Source organism: Ruditapes philippinarum, unplaced genomic scaffold, assembly GCF_026571515.1.
Source record: "Ruditapes philippinarum isolate M1 unplaced genomic scaffold, ASM2657151v2 ctg2481_1_1_1_1, whole genome shotgun sequence".
In the NCBI taxonomy this organism is placed as follows: Eukaryota; Metazoa; Mollusca; class Bivalvia; order Venerida; family Veneridae; genus Ruditapes; species Ruditapes philippinarum.
In genome coordinates this window covers 1-20,887 of record NW_026865412.1, presented here as the reverse complement: position 1 = coordinate 20,887, position 20,887 = coordinate 1, and the positions used below count along the sequence as shown (strand labels likewise).

The following is a 20,887-nucleotide window of genomic DNA, read 5'->3' as shown; positions in this document are numbered from 1 at the left end:
TAATTTAATTCTACAGATGTTTTCTTATAATTTAAACATTGTGTGTTCCCATAAATAACATTTGATTGAATTCTGTGTGTGTGATGTGTCTGCTATAAGATGTAATATTAGCAATATAGGCTGCTACAGAATACTTTATGAGATCTGTTAGATATACACATTTTATGGGAAAATCAAATAAATAAGTTTTTCTAATTCAGTTCAACCACTACGAAAAGGGTGTTGTTCCTTTTTGTAGACAATATTTTTGGTTGTCCTTGAGAGTAATTGAAATGTCACGGTTCAGAACTGTTCACTGTTTACGGGAGATTATAAGTGTGTAAGCGGCTGGATAGGTTGGTCGATAGAGCTGCGGTTTGGTATAATATTCCAAGGGTCTTGAGTTTGAGTCTCCGTCATATATGTATATATTTTATATAGTAAACGGGCGCTGGATAGTTTTTTATTCTAGATGCTCAAGGGGTGATTATTTTATGATAATTTGACCATTATTGGCATGGCAAATGTGCGGTACACCTGTGTTATTGCTCTAAAAAAACATGAGTGGAAGTTATTTATGGCATTATCAAAGCCATGGATAGCCTGGCTGTATAACTAATGGCAGGGTCAAGGCAGATCACTTTCTCTTCCTGTGTTGTAAGGGCTAAGTTGATTAGAAAGTTCAAAAGATTTTCAATAATATTAGCATGATATTAATATATTATTTTGTCTGGACCGACTATCATATTGATTTGGCTGCATGCTTATTTTCTATAGCTTAACAATGAATGAAAACATGTCATTGTGTCCGAGGACAATAATTCAGAGAACATAATTATTATTCAATTATAGATCGACTCTGTAACTATAAATGTAACCTATCAGGTTATAATCTGATGTCAAATCACCATTTACCGTCTGAATCAACACAACTGAATCAACACAACCAAATCAACACACGCGAATCACACGTTACGGTCTGTAGAACAAGATCAGGCCTTGACACATCCATTATTTACTATACTATATACATATATACGATATACAAACTAATGAAAGAATGGACATCTAGTGCATGTAATATATTAAGAGCGGGAATATATCAGGTTGTCTTGATTCAGATAAACTGGACAAACATGTTATTGTACATTTTCTCATTTTCTCGCTAAAGTGTAAATTCTTGTTAAGTGGTCACTTAGGGTCAGTGACCAACAAATATAATTGAAAAAACATTTTAGTAGTGTACATTTAGTTTTCATCAGAATGCAGGGAAAGCTGGGATAGTTATCATTTTATAGGTTAAGTTTTGCTGATCATCTGATTGAATTAAATACGTAAATCATTATTATGTACACAATTTACAGCCCCGGTATCATTATGAACATATAGTGGCGATTTTAAATGCTGTTAAAATTGGTTGTATTTAATTTCAGCTTGTAGATTAAAAAAATATCTCCCCTTGACCCATAACGATATAGTTAAATGCCATTTAATTATAAAATCTGAACAAAACAAAAAATAAATTTCAAAATTATATACATATTAAGTCATTAAGTGATCAATTACTCAAAAAACATTATTTTAGGGGTTGCATGAAAGTTACTAAAAACAGCATTTGTGTAACTAAGTTTCATGTAAAAGATACTAATAATTATTTCAAGTTTTATATAACCTATTAGAGATTTATTCACCATTTAAAGTTATTCACGAAAATTACAACTATTGACAATAATAACGTCTGACAGAAATGTAGTCACCATTATGAAAACACTGATTTCTGAAAAATCAATGTCGCAGACACAAAGCTCGGCCTTCGCCTATCTGTATTTTTCCAATCACATTTCTGTATTTTTCCATCTTCGAATTTTCAGCTTCCATTTTGATTTTAGTTTCCAATAAAATATCTTGTTTGTTAGAAAAAAATTAATTTATTGGCATTTACAACATCTAAATTAAAGAAGGAGACTTTAAATAACGCTGATTTCCCCGATCAATCAATAGCTCGTACAGACACAATACGAATATATGATTTACCTCCATGCTGATTCAATCACGTCGTTAGAAAACATATCACACACAAACTCTCTTATCAATAACGCCCCCCCTTTTGATCATCCGACAAAATCTGTCCCCACTATTCGTTTTTCGAAACAAACACGACGGCTCTTGCAGCGTTCATGTTTTCTGTTCGTAGTTCAAGCTCAATGAGTATATGTTTAAATGCTGGAATTGGCCATTCTCGTAAGATTTTTTTCTTGATGATTATTAATATCTTTCGTATTTGGAATTATTGTTAGTTGTTCCGAAGGTGGTTATATAAACTTATTTGGATGATAATTTTATGTTATATCAAAGTGCGTTGATATTTGGATTTTAACCAAAGGATGTATTATTGGTATTGTGTAATATATAATACGTTTTGTAGATGTTTGTACAGTTGATGGAGGGGCATCTCTTTTGTAGTGATGTTATATGTAAATATTCTTTGGGTGGGTGGATCTGTCAGGGGCGATGAGAATAAAAGTGAACCCGATCATGTGCTATTTGGGTCATATGTAGTATTGTTTACTTGTTTTTATTTTGTAGAGTGACTAATTAATAAGAACAAAATTATTGTCCAGACATACAAGGCATGGTAAAAAAAACTTCTTTTTTAAATGCCCCTGAGGCAATTTGCTATCTCTCAAATTAGTGAAAATATTTAAAAGAACAAGATGTATTTTGTGTATGGAAGTGCTTTATTACATGAACAAAATTAATATAAAATGTCAGTTAAAATATTATTATAAAATATGGTAGATTTAGCTATAGTTAACTTATATGATCTTATTTTGATGTTTAAAAAAATGTGGAGTGGGTAAATATTTAATGGTAGCTGTTATAAATAAATAAGGCATTTAAAGGGTTGTTTAAAATACACAAATTATCCCATGTTTGGGAAAACCTTTATTCCAGTAATTTTCTGGTCAATTTTGAATTTAGCAGTACTACGCTAATGTAGCATAATTGACAAGTAATTGCAGCATATAATTTGGCTGCTATTACTATAACCAGTTACTAAAAGTTAAGTCGTATTATCGTGGCCTTGTCAGCAGTATAGCCCCTAGCTTTCGCCCTCATGCCAGTGCAGTCGCACCATAAGGCTCTTTTCTGTTGGTACGTAGCTCAATTTTGGTATTTCAATGTCCAGAATTCCGTTTAATTTAAATTGAACGAATTGTTTCAGATTCAAATTAGGACATTAGTCCAACGTACAAAATGTTAAAGTGCGACTAAAGTGTTAAATGGGCGTATAAACAAAAATAAGCAGGAAGTAGTGACCTTTTGCAACTTCCTGATTTGTACGTGGCGATGTTTCTAACTGTCCTCATGCAAGAGACGTCAAGTTCAAACGACTATAAACACTGGAGTCGCCTCACAAATCCTAATTGCTGTGAATTGCTTTCGGAAATACAGGCACTTAAAAAATAGCGTAAAGTGCCGAGATGTACTTTGTGTACTTATGTTTTTGCCTAAAAATAGATCGTTTATATATTGTTAATGATGTTGCGATGATTTGATGTAGCGTATATAATATCAGAGACGAGGAAAGTTCAGTTATATATGTGTACAAATATGATCGAGAGATGGGGGATTATAGTGAAACAAATTTTTTTTTTTTTTAAAGTAATTCGAGATATTCAATAAAAAGTTTTTATTCCAGGATCAATAAAGTAAAAACCATACAGGGATGAAATACTGTAATAATTGTAATTCTGAGTATCATTTGCCGATAATATTTTTATCTGATGGAAGAAAGATAATGGATTTAAATAATAGGAAGTTGTAATGTTGAAATTTTTCAATTGTGTATGACATTTTTATCCTTTATTGTATTGCAACAGGAAGAAATATCGTGTGAAATAACATGGATAAAAATCAGGTAGAAATTGGCGAAATTATCAGTTTTTATCCTTCCTTGTGGCCAGTTTTTATCCTTCCTTGTGGCTTTGAAATATGAATCTAACCTACAGGACAACAACAAAAATCACTCAATGAGAACATAGCTATATTTGGATACAATTTGGACATTTTCATTGTGTAAAAAAACTTGATTTCTTTCTTTAGTATAGGTTGTTGTTTTTTTTTGTGTTTTTTTTTTTAATTTTAAAGTTTTTGTTTGAACTTGTATGGATTATGGATAATTCAGAAGTTTAATTAATAGGAAGATTTAATGTGTTCTTATTACAATAAAGAATAACTAGCAAAAAAACAACAACAACAAGGGTTTCATATGACGTTATGACTCAGTAGTGAAATACTTCAAGTGGATGGTCATTATTAAAGTATATTTAAGTGTTGTGGTGGTTTTTGGACTGCATTTCAACACACTGTGTATAAATCATAAGGATGCAGACTTTGGATTATTATAATGATCGACATCCTTAATAGTGCAATTTTATGATGATGTCACACTTTTGTGACATGACATAGGTGGTGAAATAGATAATGGTGCCAAAACTGTATGAAAGGACATGTAATAAATTCCTCTTAACATTTCGAAATTTAAAATTATTAAATTATTTTGTTTTACATTTAAAAAGTGTAATTATTTGATTTGATTTGTGAGACAATCTTGGAATTTTGGTGACATTATTGTGCGATTTGTTTAGGAGACATAATTGTGCTATTTATTTCATGATCTTGGAATTTACCAATATTAAACTTTCCAATTACTTGACTTATTGATATAAGGTGTAACATTTTGAGATATTACAATTTAGCAACATAACAGCAGCTATGTGACATGATAGCTAACTTTGTGACATGACTGCAGTTGTATGACACGAGACATGATTGCCGTAATGTGACATGATACCAGAAGGATATAATTGTAATGTTCTAGCTAACAGTTCATGACAGAAGAATAAACTATTATTGATATATATATACACTGCCGGAAGAAGAAATGACCGACGTGTTTGAACGCTGTGGCGTCCAGTTGCTGAAAGTAACACAATGGTAATATTATCTATAAACAATATTTCCAACTTTTATGATAGTGTTAACGTTTAGCGTGCTGGTAGTGTCTGAATCTACCCATGTGACCTGTGCAGACCAAGATTAAAAGTATCTGTCATATGTTGCGATTCAGTTCAGAATATCCGTCACGAGGGGAACTGCCAATTGGGCGGAAACGAGGCTTGCCAAGTTACTGCCCATGGGCTGTTTTCCTAGGGAGGGATATTCCGATCCGGACCGCAAACAATTGTTTCAGATATTTATCTTGCATATTCTACCATATTTCATTATATTTTAAATTCTTTACTGTATTAAAACAATTTTTCATGGAAATTTAGGCCATTATACCCATAACTATTTTCTCACAATAGTGTATGAAATTACAACTTCATTCATAACGGTAAAATTATGTCATCTTAAGTGTGTCATTGTAAAGGGTACCCCACATGCCAGATGAAATTTTTGTCATGGGTAAAACTTAACGGAAACGCCAGTCCAATATGCAAGATAAACCGTGTTGTCTGATCATAGGCTACACTATTCCCTTTTCAGTCAGTACATATTTTAGACTTAGATTCCCTGAAAAAAAAAGGTTTTGTCCAGTGAACATATTTAGGGTCAGGTCAGGGTAAAATTTTAGATAGATATGTATAATACTAAACTTGCACCAATATGGCAGGGTTAACAATGTCTAGTGTTTTGAAGTACATGTGTTTTAATATTGTATTAAAGCCTACTTCAATTATATATTAATTGGTTGAATCAATTAACTTGACTGTATCTCTCTACTATAGGTGTGTCAATGAGCTTCTAGATAACTCTGATCAATATTTTCACACTGTATTAACTTTGTCATCAATCTTCTAGATAACACTGATCAATATTTTCACACTGTATTAACTTTGTCATCAATCTTCTAGCTAACACTGATCAATATTTTCACACTGTATACAATGTAAAAAGCAACAATGTATATAACATTGTCATCATGCAATCTTCTTTATAACACTGATCAAAACCAAAATATGATACGCTTAACTTAAAAATCCTGTATGTTGTTATTGAGGTTGTATACCACACTTAAGTGAAATTATGTTTGTGTATATAATTATGCTTATAAAACGATTTTCAAACATCAAAGAATATGTAAAATATGTACTGCAAATATATGTACATATTATATGTAATCATTAAAATATATGCATTCATTTCTTATTGAAAAATTTGACTTAGACTTTATAGAAAATAAACTTTTTATTACCTTCCTTAATTTACATGAAATGTTAAATTCAGTAATATCTTTATAAATAATCTTAATTTGAGCATCATATTTAGGACATAAAACCATAAAAAAATTGTGTTACAGAATCTTTAAACTAAAGATTAAAACTAAAATTTCCATCTGCAATTGGCATGGACAACGTGGTCTCAAAGATTATAATACTTTTGTTTGCTAATATTAAATTTTCTTGGCAGAAAATTAGTTGGAATATTGTGTAGCACATTAAATATTTCAGTTATTGTTTAGACTGTTTTAGACACTTACACTGTTTTGGGAGGTTTTAAACAGAGAAAGTATAAAAATTGTAAAAGATTCAATGGCTGCCTGAGTTTTCTTAAACCGTGTCTTATAAATGGTCCGTCTTATGAATGGTCCGTCTTATAAATGGTCAGTCTAATAAATGGTCAGTCTTATAAATGGTCAGACTTATAAATGGTCAGTCTTATATCTGAGTTAATACAGCATTTTACCCAAATACCTGCTTGATTTGCCTTGCTTGATTTGCCTTGCTTGACTTGCCTTGCTTGATTTGCCTTGCTTGATTTGGCTTGCTTTAATTTTGATCAGTCCATTCAAAGTTAAAAGAAAACTTCATATGGAAATATCAAAATTGAGGTACGAAATAACCTTATAGAGTCACAGGTCAGGTGAGGTCAGGTCAGCACATAATGTGCAGGCTGGCCTGGCTTTCAAGAGACTAAATTTTTTGGCAATATGACTAGTCCTATGTGGTTCAAACAGGCTTAGAATTGGCTTTATAAAATAACAATGGTAATCATTATACAACCATGATCAATACTTTTCACACTTGAGAAAGATTACTTTGTCTTTGATCCTAATAACCATAACTATCTTTGCTTTTAGTAACAATGTCTCCCAGTGGATTGCAGTGTCTGATATCTGTTGTATGCTATTTTTAGATCTTTAGTACTGGTGAATATCAAGAAATTATTTTTGTCTGATATATTGTCACATTTCACATAAGTGCTGTAACGGGTTAAAAACACATATTATTAAATAGAAGTTAACCTGTGACTGCACTAAGGTAACTTGAATTAAATATATAGTTTAAAAGAAAAGGTTTTGAAAAAGGTGAAAGGCAAAAATTGTCCTGAAATAGAAGATTATTTTGGGCCTTTATTGATAAGGTGGGTCACTGAGGGGCAAAGGAAAAATGGAGAAATTGTTAGCAATCTGTTAAAAGTACCATAGATCTACAGTAAAGGTTTTATCTGAAAATGATAATTCCTATCACAATAAAGAAAATTTTCCTTGATAATATCTGCATTGCATTTAAAAAAATAATCTCTAAATATGTTATATTAAAGTTAAATTTTGAGATAAAATGGCCCACGCTTTGTTTAATCAGTGACCTTTTTAATCTAAGTGTCATCTGCTGGTTATTGTTTGTATATAATTGGAGAAAGGCGGTGATGTTACACGTTATCTTTATTATTAAACATTAAATTTTTTTCGTAAGGTCAGATGGAAAAATGGATTTCATTACATAATTCACATGGTTCGTAAGTAAATTTATAATTTATAATTATATAATATAATTTTATGATATAATATTTTAAAATAGGGATGTTTATATCTGTGTCTAGTGAAAAAATTGACAACTGTTGGGTCACAATGTAGTTATCTCATGGAAACTGCAATTTTTGATTCTATGCAAATTTTATAACTGTTAACAAAATTTAATATGTTAATGATTTTTAGACAAGAGTAGCTTAAATGGACAACTCTTATAAATGCCTAGTTAATTCAGAACAACTGTATGTCAGGTAAATAATTATGTTATTTAATTATTATTGTATACAATTTATTGGGATAATAAAATAGATACAACTGACCAGTGTAATAAAACTGCCATTATCAGTAATGATATTAGACACATCTGACCAATGTTTGACAAATACAATGTGTTATGTTACATAATAAATTATGTTAATTTAATTTAAGCTCATTATTAGTCCAAATAATTGTACTGCGCGATGAGATATTGTGCTATTTTCGCGTACCGGGCAATATCTTGCCTCTACTTACGACATAATAAGTACCTTATAATTATGTTGTTGAATAAATTTTTAGTTTTAATTTGCTGCATTTTTTCATTTAGACCTAAATCAACGTTTCACCACAGAAAGGTCTGACCTTTTGGTTTTGACGTAAAAACTAGATTCTTCCCCAGAACATAAATATCTCAGACGTCAATATTTTTTTACTTAAAGCTCATTATTTGATACATGTTTTTCTCTTATGTCAATAAACAAGTTAGTTTTAAGCCAAATTGATTGTCAAATACAATACACATGTTTCATAACAGTCATGATTATAATGTTATACTTGATGTTGTACACATCTTTTAGAATAATTTTGTACATATATTACATAACATATATACATATATGTTAATTTCCTCATTTTAAAATCAATTGATACATATTTTTTTTTCTCTGACATCATGAATAAACAGGTTAGCTAAAAGCCGAATATAATTAAAATAAAATAAACATAATTATTAACTTATTACGTAACATATTGTTAATCTTGATTATAATTTCACACATATATAATTATAAATCATTTATTCTCCAATTATCAATAAACGTGTCAACTAAAAGCCAAATATACAATAAAATACACTTGAGATATACAACACAACACAGGAACTGGGAGGGGGGGGGAGGGGTTTGATGGCCTGGCTGACTTCACATCATCAGGATACAGCAGGAGGGAAAGGTAAAAAGGGAAAAATTTTTAACCCCCCCAACCTCCCTACCTAAATTTCCCAATTTTTTAAATGTCAGCCACCCCCCACACTTTCCCCACTTTGAAATATAACTACCTTTAAAAATAAAATACATAATTTTTCCTGTGTTATATTTGGTCAGTTAACGTAATAAGTCGGTTTTAATTACATCAATGTTTTAAAAGGGCATTTCCCATCCCCGGTGTTGGGGGGGCTGCTTATTTGCGAATGTTAAAAAATTAATGACATTTTTTTAGGCTCATAAAGTAGAATTTGAAAATAGATTGTGTTACCTGGGATATAACAATGTCACATTGCAATTTTGCATACATTTGAAGGAAATAAGAACGCTTATATAGTACATGTATTTCGGTGGGAGTTAGAGAATTTTAGACCTACATTCTGGACATCTCTTTATAATACAGATTTTAAATGCTAATCTGTAAATGGTGTATATGTAAAATGTTGAATTAGTACATATGTACTGGCTTGAATGACCATTATATTAAGGAGTTGAGAGCTTAAAAGTCTACAAAAATGCGGGTGTGCGTGTTCCACCCGTTGACACAGGCCTGCATAATTCCTTAAGTTGGTCACTGATGAAGATAATCATTTTTACAGTAACACACACATTCTTACAGACATACTCTCAGTGTTTTCATTATTAACAAGTTAGTGATCTATATCATCAGTTGGAATGCTGTTAAAATTGGTTATATTTTCAAGCCTGTATATCAAACTATTACCCTTGAACCTTGGCAAAATTGGTTGTTTTCTTTGACTTTGAAAGAGAAATGAAAACCCAGGACTCTGATCACTCACAACATTGTTGACAGCTGAACTTTATCATGAAGTTCTGTGCTCTCAGCTCCATCTGCCCTTTCAGGCACTAGTACTAAGAGTACAGACCCTATAGCATCTGATTGTATAGAGGGTCCATCTGCCCTTTGGGGCACTAAAAGTACTGACTTCGTAGCACATGATTGTCCATTCTAGATTTATATCAAGCCCATCATTCTGTCCTTTCAGGCACTAAGAGTATACTGTACAGAACCCATAGCACGTGTTTGTTTGTTCTTAGGGTATTTGATGGCCCATATCTACCTTTTCAGGCACTGCACGAGATTACGGGCCCCATAGCATGTAGTTGTAATAAATGAAGATCTTTTTATATATACAAGACACTTCCTGTAATAGCTTTTGATCTGTGGACATAAATTTATTTTATTTTGAAATACTTTTGGATAGTATCACTTAAAATGGAAACAGTTTACGAGCCAATCAACTTTAAGCAGTAGACCAGCTGTCCAGACAATCTGGTGCAGTGTTGCTGTTATACATGTATATAATACTGCATCAATATAAATTATAATACATTAAGTATGACAATAAGTGTATAATATTACAATAAGTGAATAGTTGAATAACTTAAGTGCATACAAATTAATTACATACAATGGCCCATATCTGCAGGCCATGTAATAATATTAGTTAATATATTATCATATAATCTCAGTATATGATAAATGTACCCATTCAGAATTTCAATTCTCATCAGTAAGTATATGTTTATATTACTGTACAGTATTTGATGGACAGTTAACCATTGGCCAGCCTCAGGGCATATGATGCAATAATAATCAGTATTGCATGGTATATATAGCTAATTGGATACTGATATAGCATGATATATCTGGTATATTGTATATAGGTTATTTGTTTATCTCCTTCTTCCTTCCTGTATCTGATTACTGAACTGTGTTAATTGTTTTTGCATTGTTTTACAGTCCTAACTTGTTTTTGTAGTGTTTACCTTGTACACCTCTGAATTTGAATTTTCTGTAATAAGACTTTTGAATGACTTGATTTGAATCTGACAGTCTGTTCCAAGCTCATGAGATGTCAACATAAAAATGAAGTCAGATTATGTTTTGTCAGATTATGATTTGTCAGATTATCTTTTGTCAGAGTTTGTTTGTCAGATTTTGACGTGTCAGATTTTGATTTGTCTGATCATGATTTGTCAGTTTGTTTATGATTTGTCAGATTATCAAATTATGTTTTGTCATATTTTGATTTGTTAGATTGTTATTGTCAGATTGTGTTTTTCAGTCATTTTAGTTCCCTTATTTCATTTTGGTCATTTTAGTTCCCTCATTTCGTTGGTATCATATTTATAATGGTGGCACTTAATTTCACCTTTGTATATTTAAGGGGTATTTTACATGATTGAATAATCAGTTGATTTGATTGGTCGATTGATTGAATTTGATCGGTCCATGTCCGATGGTTGGTAATCCGGTTTAAAACACGTATGCTATTGGTTAACTAATTTTAAATTTTCTTCTCGTATATTTTTAACAAAAATAGAAACTTTAAGACTTGTATATTATGGTTGGAATAATTTCAAATATTGAATAAAATGTAAAATTGTTATTATCTTATGATGTTTCACAAGCTATTAATCTAATTTGCTATTTTGTTTTATGTAGCTTTGTTAGATGGCATTAATAGAAAATTTACTTTATGACAGAGAATTAAAGGGTACAGTAGATGGGGGAAATTTGTCCCATTAAGCGTGGTCAAATTGTTATTTAGTGGTACTTGGTCATTAAGGCAAATCGTGGGCACACAGATACCAGTTTTTAGTTAAATTAACCTCTGTACAGTGGGTGCAGAAATGGTGTAACTATAAATATTGGTAGAGGTCCATTTACATCAGTCTTGATTATTTACAGTAGATAAATAAACGGGCAGCCTTATCTTATATGACAGCTGGTCAGTCATTGGTCAGTTAACTATGGCCAGGTGACATCTCCAGTTTTTCTACCTCCGTTTGGTCAGTTTGACAGGTTTATTGATGTGTTTGTGTGAAATAATTGTCATTCCTTTATACTGACCCATCTACATCAACATAGGATCTGTTACTGTACAGTACAAGATTGGACTTAGGATGTTTTGAGTATTTTTTCATCTTCAGTATTGAATATGCCAAGATTGCAAAAGAGGACTTCCAAAGCAGTTTTTTTGATATTTCAATAAACAAGATTGATATTTGATCATTATAGTACAAGAGGGAGAAAAGTTGTTGTACCTGGGATGTTGTGATTTTTTCGTCTTAATAAGAAAAGATGGCTTCCGATGGATTTTTATCAATGGATTAGTAGAGATTAAGATATTTAACAAAGATGAGATTTTGGTGATATTTATATTGTATGATTAACAAGCCTGGGGCTGTGTTAATATATTATCTATAAAACCTCCTTTGTTTTAAATTGACACATATAATGGCTTCTGAAGGAATTATAGAGGCATAGAACAGAACAGAACAGAAAATTATATATATATATATATATATATATGAATTAAAAAAATAAAAAGATTTACAATATGAAATAAATAAAGAAACAGTGACATTAAATTATAAATGGTGTAGTTTGAGGAGAACTTGCGGATTCATTATAACTACACAATGGTTGCTGGGTTATTGTAAGTGTTATTATTAAAGTAATTATTGTTTACATAATTATAGATAAAAATTTCATTTATATTTAAACAACAACAAAAATACTAGGATTTATTCGCATGTTTACCATATATTGTATTGTTTAATTTGTAATGTCCAAGATGCAGAATGAAAAAATTAAATGAAGGAAATGAAGTTATTTTCATTCATTCATTGTCATATTCATTCATTTATTTACCCATTCATACAAAACAACCAACTTCCCATTTTGTTTGCTCCCTCCCCTTCATCATTTATTTATTTATTTATTTATCAATTCATTCATTCATTCATTCATTCATTCATTCATTCATCCATCCATCCATCTATTCATTCATTCATTCATTTCCACATATTGATAGCTCCTTTTAGATAAATTTCAGAAGGATCAATTCAAAATTATCAAGGTGTTAAAAAGTATATATTTCAGTTACCTATACATCTTTCAAATAAAATCAGCCACAATATGTAATATTCAACCCAAAGAAATGTATTAGTAAGCAAATTGGTGCCTTAGTACATGACCTATGTGACATAACAAATGAAGTAAAACGGTTTTGCTGTGAAAACCTTTGATGTTTTTTATCTACATAAATGGGTTAATTTAATCAAATATTTAACATATTTGCCATTCCCTGAAATACATCATCTGTACACAAGCCCGTTTAACTGTCAACTGTACTTACTATGTAGATAATAAAGGTATTATTTTGTTGACTTTCCGATTCATCTTGGTTAAATTGAAGCTCAGTGGGGATATATTTGACCTGGTTTTCGGGTTTGATAATATTATTTTTTTCTTGGGCTAGGTGACACTCAAGGAGTGGCGATTGACATCATTTTTATCTCTGTTTATGTGATTTAAAGGGCCAGCTGTTAGAAATTTATTGTTTGTTTACGCTGTGAAATTGAAAATTTGCGATGTAAAATTTCCTTGGTCAATGGCCACAGGCAGTAGGAGATTCTTTTGAGTGTTTGAGCCCCCATTTGAGTCAGTTTTTGTGTCGCCTCTACGGAGTAGTGGCGACATATAGGGATCACTTCTCCGTCGTCTGTCTGTCCGTCTGTCTGTCCGTCCGTCCGTCCGTCACAAAACTTGTCCGGACTACCCCTCATAAACTACTGGTGCAATTTCATCCAAACTTTACAGGAATGATCAGTATCAAGTCTAGTTGTGCATATTGTCAGCATTTTCCGGTTCAATGATTTTTGTCAGAGTTATGGCCCTTTAATAATTTTTAATTTTAAAGTTTGTCCGGACTACTTCTCTTATACCACTAATGCAATTTCAATGAAACTTTACAGGATTGATCTGTAGCTCAAGTCCTTGCGCATATTGCAAGGGTTTTCCGGTTGAATGATTTTTGGCCGAGTTATGGCCCTTTGATAAAAAGGTGTTTTTTTTTGTGTGTTGCCAGATACACAATAGCTTGTCGGACTACTCCTCATAAACTACTGGTGCAATTTCATCCAAACTTTACAGGAAATGATCAGTACAAGTCTAGTTGTGCATATTGTCAGCATTTTCCGGTTCAATGATTTTTGTCAGAGTTATGGCCCTTTAATATTTTTATTTTTTAAAGTTTGTCCGGACTAGTTCTCTTATACCACTTATGCAATTTCAATGAAAACTTTACAGGATTGATCTGTAGCTTAAGTCCTTGCGCATATTGCACGGGTTTTCCGTTGAATGATTTTTGGCTGAGTTATGGCCCTTTGATAAAAAGGTGTTATTTTCTGTGTGTTGCCAGATACGCAAAAGCTTGTCCGGACTACTCCTCATAAGCTACTGGTGCAATTTTATCGAAACTTTACATGATTGATCAGTACCAAGTCTAGTTGTGCACTGTCCGTCTGTCTGTCCGTCTGTCACAAAATTTGTCCCAACATGAAATTGGCCATTATGAGGCGACACATGTGATTACTGATCGCTCTTGTTAATAATTCAAATGATATCACCAGTTGCATATAAAATGAAAACAAACTGGCGTGAATGACCTGGCAATATACTGATTAAAATGTACAACATGAAAATTACAGATTTTATGATAAACATAGTTTTGTCAACATACGGTATGTGCAGACTCTACACTTTCATTCTAATGCAAAAATTAATGCAGTTTCAAAATTTTATTTCACTATGGCATAGTTATTTAAATGTGTCAATTAGGCAACAATAAAATGTTTGCATAGCAGGAGGGTGGGGGGGGTGTAACTTTTTAAAATTTATTGATATTTTAGCTGTTAAAGCTTTGACAAATAAACTATGATCTGACAGGCCTTTGTTAGAGTTATAGCCCTTTATCTGTAACAAACAATTTAAGACGGTAAAAGGTGTAAAAATATACTGTACATATAAAAAATAGCAGGGTTTCATTTAATTGACATTCGGGAGTCATTTGTAACTCCTTGAATTTGCCTTGTGACTTCCAAAATATAATGCTTTTCATCTTTTACCTATATATAATGTGATTTTCAATGTCAAGTCTGAGACTTCCAAATGGATGGCCAGTGGACTTAGATAGATGGAGAAACAAACAATCAAAAGTATTACCGTGGCTTAGGTTATATATTTTTACCTGAGAGAAAGATAGATATAAAACATAGGCTGATTGTTGACATATCTTTTAATACATACTTGATAGGTGGTGTCACAGACTAAAGATTGATGTACTTAAGATATTTAACCACAAATGTTTGGCTATTTTCTGACAATTTTGAAGTTTCTGATAATACAAGGTATTAAAAAAAAAAATTTAAATGGAATGAATTGAATTAAAATGTTAATATTGTTATTTATGAACATTTTTGTCAAAAAACTATCTAAAACTGATAAAACTGAGATTAATCAGAGTGATGTTTTGAAATTGAATATTTATATAGAAGTGGTTATAAACTCTAAATAATACAAAAGGGGAATAATATTAATTTCCCTGAATGATTCGAAGCCAGTTTTTTACAGAGTTATTAATTCTTTCTTTAAACACTGACTGGCATAATCTCTATAATAAACAAGAGAGTGGTTTCAAACTGGTTATTAAAAAAAAACAATGGGGGGGAAAAAAGACGAAACAACCTGGCTTGAGAGAAGCCATTCGTAGATAAGGGGGGGGGGGGGGGGGAGACATTGTGAATTAAAGAAGCGTATTTGCTGTTTAAGTGGATGATATTATTAGGTTATTGATCCGTGAAGATATTATGATAAAAGGCACAGCCAGTATTGTTGATTTAATTCTATTGGAAAAGACGTATTATATGTCAGTACAGTTATGACTTATAAGCGATAAGAATACGACTGCACTTTACAACATATTTAAAATTTTGAAATTTAACTTACACAAGTTTTGGACAAATTCCCAAAGAAAAATTTGGTTCTATTTTTAAAGCGTTTGAAAAAAAAATTGTGTGTACTGTTTGAATATAAAGAACGTGTACGAGTGACATTGAAAAATAGATTGTGTTTACACATCAGTGGAGTGTATATTTATTTTACACAAGTTGTATTTTACACTGGATCGCGACTTAAGAAATGGAGAATATTTCTATGTGTTTTATATCGTAAAGCCGAAAATATGTATACTTAACTTGCGTGATAATAAACTGATAATGGATCTGTGACTAAAAAAAAACTTTATTTTTGTTTTTTGACGGTTTTAATGTTTGGCATGGAGCTTAAATAACATATTTATATATATATGTGTATATATTTGATATTATATATATATATATAAATAATAATTGACAGTAGATATCGGATATATATATATGAATGAAAATGGATATACATCAGTTTCAGGAATTATTTGGATATCTTCCAAATATACACACGGCTGGTTCCGCCTTGTATGTATTTATGATACTTGTAATATTGAAATATTTGTTCTCCTTTAAAGGCTAGGGTACGTGCACTATTTTATTTTAGTATGCTGTACTTTTAACAATTTTGTTCTCTTTTATCAAATGTCAGGTTTTACTGACATTTTGTCAAAACTTTTTGTTGACATTTCATCAAAGATTTTTTGCTGATATTTTGTCAGAAGTATTTGCTGACATTTTTGTCTAAAAGTTTTATTGATATTTCACTGTTTTTTATGACATTTTGTTTAAGGTATGATTGTTTATAAACAGCACTTTGATGGTGTTGTACCAAAGAAGAGGTATGGGAGAATTGGATATTTAGTGTGTTCTTTAATATTTAGGCATAACTGACACACAATGATTTGTCAGATTCGAAAAAAAATTGTTTGTCAGTTTCAAAGAAATGTGACACAGGCTCAAATTTTAATCAGTTCAGTGGTTGTCATGGTGATTCAATTCAGTGCTAGTGTTATAGTAATGTCACAGGGTGAGAAAAATGTGCAGTCTGACTAGGATTGAACCTGAGACCCTCAGAATACCTCGACTAGGATTTGAACCAGAGACCCTCATAATAGCTTGACTAGAACTTGAACCTGAGACCCTCAGAATACCTCGACTAGGACTTGAACTTGAGACCCTCAGAATTACCTCGACTAGGACTTGAACTTGAGACCCTCAGAATTACCTCGACTAGGACTTGAACTTAAGACCCTCAGAATACCTCGACTAGGACTTGAACTTAAGACCCTCAGAATACCTCAACTAGGATTTGAGTCTGAGACCCTCGTAAATACCTTGACTAGGACATGAACTTGAGACCCCCAGAATACCTTGACTAGGACATGAACTTGAGACCCCAGAATACCTTGACTAGGACATGAACTTGAGACCCCCAGAATACCTCGACTAGGACTTGAACTTGAGACCCCCAGAATAACTTGACTAGGACATGAACTTGAGACCCCCAGAATACCTCGACTAGGACATGAACTTGAGACCCCCAGAATACCTTGACTTGGACATGAACTTGAGACCCCCAGAATACCTTGACTAGGACATGAACTTGAGACCCCCAGAATACCTTGACTAGGACATGAACTTGAGACCCCCAGAATACCTTGACTAGGACATGAACTTGAGACCCCCAGAATACCTCGACTAGGACTTGAACTTGAGACCCCCAGAATACCTTAGACATAGAGACCCCAAATACCTCGACTAGGACATGAACTTGAGACCCCCAGAATACCTTGACTAGGACATGAACTTGAGACCCCCAGAATATACCTTGACTAGGACATGAACTTGAGACCCCCAGAATACCTTGACTAGGACATGAACTTGAGACCCCCAGAATACCTTGACTAGGACATGAACTTGAGACCCCCAGAATACCTCGATAGGACTGAACTTTGACTAGGACATGAACTTGAGACCCCAGAATACCTTGACTAGGACATGAACTTGAGACCCCCAGAATACCTTGACTAGGACATGAACTTGAGACCCCCAGAATACCTCGACTAGGACATGAACTTGAGACCCCCAGAATACCTTGACTAGGACATGAACTTGAGACCCCCAGAATACCTTGACTAGGACATGAACTTGAGACCCCCAGAATACCTTGACTAGGACATGAACTTGAGACCCCCAGAATACCTCGACTAGGACATGAACTTGAGACCCCCAGAATACCTTGACTAGGACATGAACTTGAGACCCCCAGAATACCTCGACTAGGACATGAACTTGAGACCCCCAGAATACCTCGACTAGGACTTGAACTTGAGACCCCCAGAATACCTCGACTAGGACATGAACTTGAGACCCCAGAATACCTTGACTAGGACATGAACTTGAGACCCCCAGAATACCTTGACTAGGACATGAACTTGAGACCCCCAGAATACCTTGACTAGGACATGAACTTGAGACCCCCAGAATACCTTGACTAGGACATGAACTTAAGACCCTCAGAATACCTCAACTAGGATTTGAGTCTGAGACCCTCGTAAATACCTTGACTAGGACATGAACTTGAGACCCCAGAATACCTTGACTAGGACATGAACTTGAGACCCCCAGAATACCTCGACTAGGACATGAACTTGAGACCCCCAGAATACCTTGACTAGGACATGAACTTGAGACCCCCAGAATACCTTGACTAGGACATGAACTTGAGACCCCCAGAATACCTTGACTAGGACATGAACTTGAGACCCCCAGAATACCTCGACTAGGACATGAACTTGAGACCCCCAGAATACCTTGACTAGGACATGAACTTGAGACCCCCAGAATACCTCGACTAGGACATGAACTTGAGACCCCCAGAATACCTCGACTAGGACTTGAACTTGAGACCCCCAGAATACCTCGACTAGGACATGAACTTGAGACCCCCAGAATACCTTGACTAGGACATGAACTTGAGACCCCCAGAATACCTTGACTAGGACATGAACTTGAGACCCCCAGAATACCTTGACTAGGACATGAACTTGAGACCCCCAGAATACCTCGACTAGGACTTGAACTTGAGACCCCCAGAATACCTTGACTAGGACATGAACTTGAGACCCCCAGAATACCTTGACTAGGACATGAACTTGAGACCCCCAGAATACCTTGACTAGGACATGAACTTGAGACCCCCAGAATACCTCGACTAGGACATGAACTTGAGACCCCCAGAATACCTCGACTAGGACATGAACTTGAGACCCCCAGAATACCTCGACTAGGACATGAACTTGAGACCCCCAGAATACCTCGACTAGGACATGAACTTGAGACCCCCAGAATACCTCGACTAGGACATGAACTTGAGACCCCCAGAATACCTCGACTAGGACATGAACTTTGAGACCCCCCAGAATACCTCGACTAGGACATGAACTTGAGACCCCCAGAATACCTCGACTAGGACATGAACTTGAGACCCCCAGAATACCTCGACTAGGACATGAAAACTTGAGACCCCCAGAATACCTCGACTAGGACATGAACTTGAGACCCCCAGAATACCTTGACTAGGACATGAAAACTTGAGACCCCAGAATACCTTGACTAGGACTTGAACCTGAGACCCTCAGAATACCTTGACTAGGACTTGAACCTGAGACCCTCAGAATACCTCGACTAGGACTTGAACCTGAGACCCTCAGAATACCTCGACTAGGACTTGAACCTGAGACCCTCAGAATACCTCGACTAGGACTTGAACCTGAGACCCTCAGAATACCTCGACTAGGACTTGAACCTGAGACCCTCAGAATACCTCGACTAGGACTTGAACCTGAGACCCTCAGAATACCTCGACTAGGACTTGAACCTGAGACCCTCAGAATACCTTGACAAGGACTTGAACTTGAGACCCTCAGAATACCTCGACTAGGACTTGAACCTGAGACCCTCAGAATACCTCGACTAGGACTTGAACCTGAGACCCTCAGAATACCTCAATTAGGATTTGAGCCTGAGACCCTCGTAAATACCTTGAATAGGACTTGAACTTGAGACCCTCAGAATACCTCGACTAGGATTTGAGCCGGAGACCCTCGTAAATACCTTGACTAGGACTTGAACCTGAGACCCTCGGAATACCTTGATTAGGACTTGAACCTGAGACCCTCGGAATACCTCAACTAGGATTTGAGCCCGAGACCCTTGTAAATACCTTGACTAGAACTTGAACCTGAGACCCTCAGAATATCTTTAAGTTGCTCTACCGTCTGAGTTATCTGGCCACTTACAAATTTTCTCCTCTTAAAAGTGAACAGTTTTAAAGATTAATATTTTTTGTATGTTTTTTGTATATTTACAGGTTGGAGGGTAACAGAATGAGTATACCACATAGGATCTTAACTACCGATGGTACACAGAAACAGTATCCCAAGTCCCTGACTGAGTCGGACAGTAGCGGGGACTATGTTACTCCAGGCTCGTCTATGGCCGACGTAAGTTGTGATTTTATGTAATATACTGATATTACACCCCTTTATGTAATTTTTATGTAATATTTATATGCCTCTCCCATCATTTTTCCTGATATGTTCCCTGTCTAACAGAGTAGTCTGTGTCAAAGGGTGGCCTCTTATACACGATGGTCTCTTAAACAGGGTGTCCTCTTATACAGGGGTGTTAAGATAACTAACTGAATTAATCCTCTTTTGCCAATTTTGGGGTTGGAAACATGTCAGATTTGTCTTACTTTTCTACAGGAGGGAGCTTATAACCATTTTCCTATCTATACATCACAATTGGACATGTCAGTCCTTCAATCTGGACAAAACCATTATCATTTTGGAGAAAATTCCTAAATACATACTGGCTTAAAGTGAACTGTGAAGACCATAATTATTAAGATGGCACATGTGTGTTGCATGATCTTGGTCTGCACTGGTTGTATTATAGGTTAAGGGTTGATAATTCGAGCATTTATGAAATGTCAACTTGGTAGCTGGTTGTCACACAGGGGTTCATTTGAAGTCATTCTCAG

The 20,887-nt window shown here is 34.1% G+C and overlaps 1 protein-coding gene across 1 annotated transcript in view; it reads left to right on the top strand.

Annotated features, from left to right (window-relative positions):
• LOC132728918 (uncharacterized) overlaps positions 1-20,362 on the top strand; it is a gene marked incomplete at its 3' end in the record, with an annotated part of 43,886 nt that extends 23,524 nt beyond the window's left edge. The window contains exon 3 of the mRNA XM_060714638.1: positions 20,213-20,362. Within this exon, the coding sequence (XP_060570621.1) occupies positions 20,213-20,362 (150 nt within the window). The remainder of the gene's footprint in view (positions 1-20,212) is intronic.
• Between the last annotated feature and the right edge of the window lie 525 nt (positions 20,363-20,887).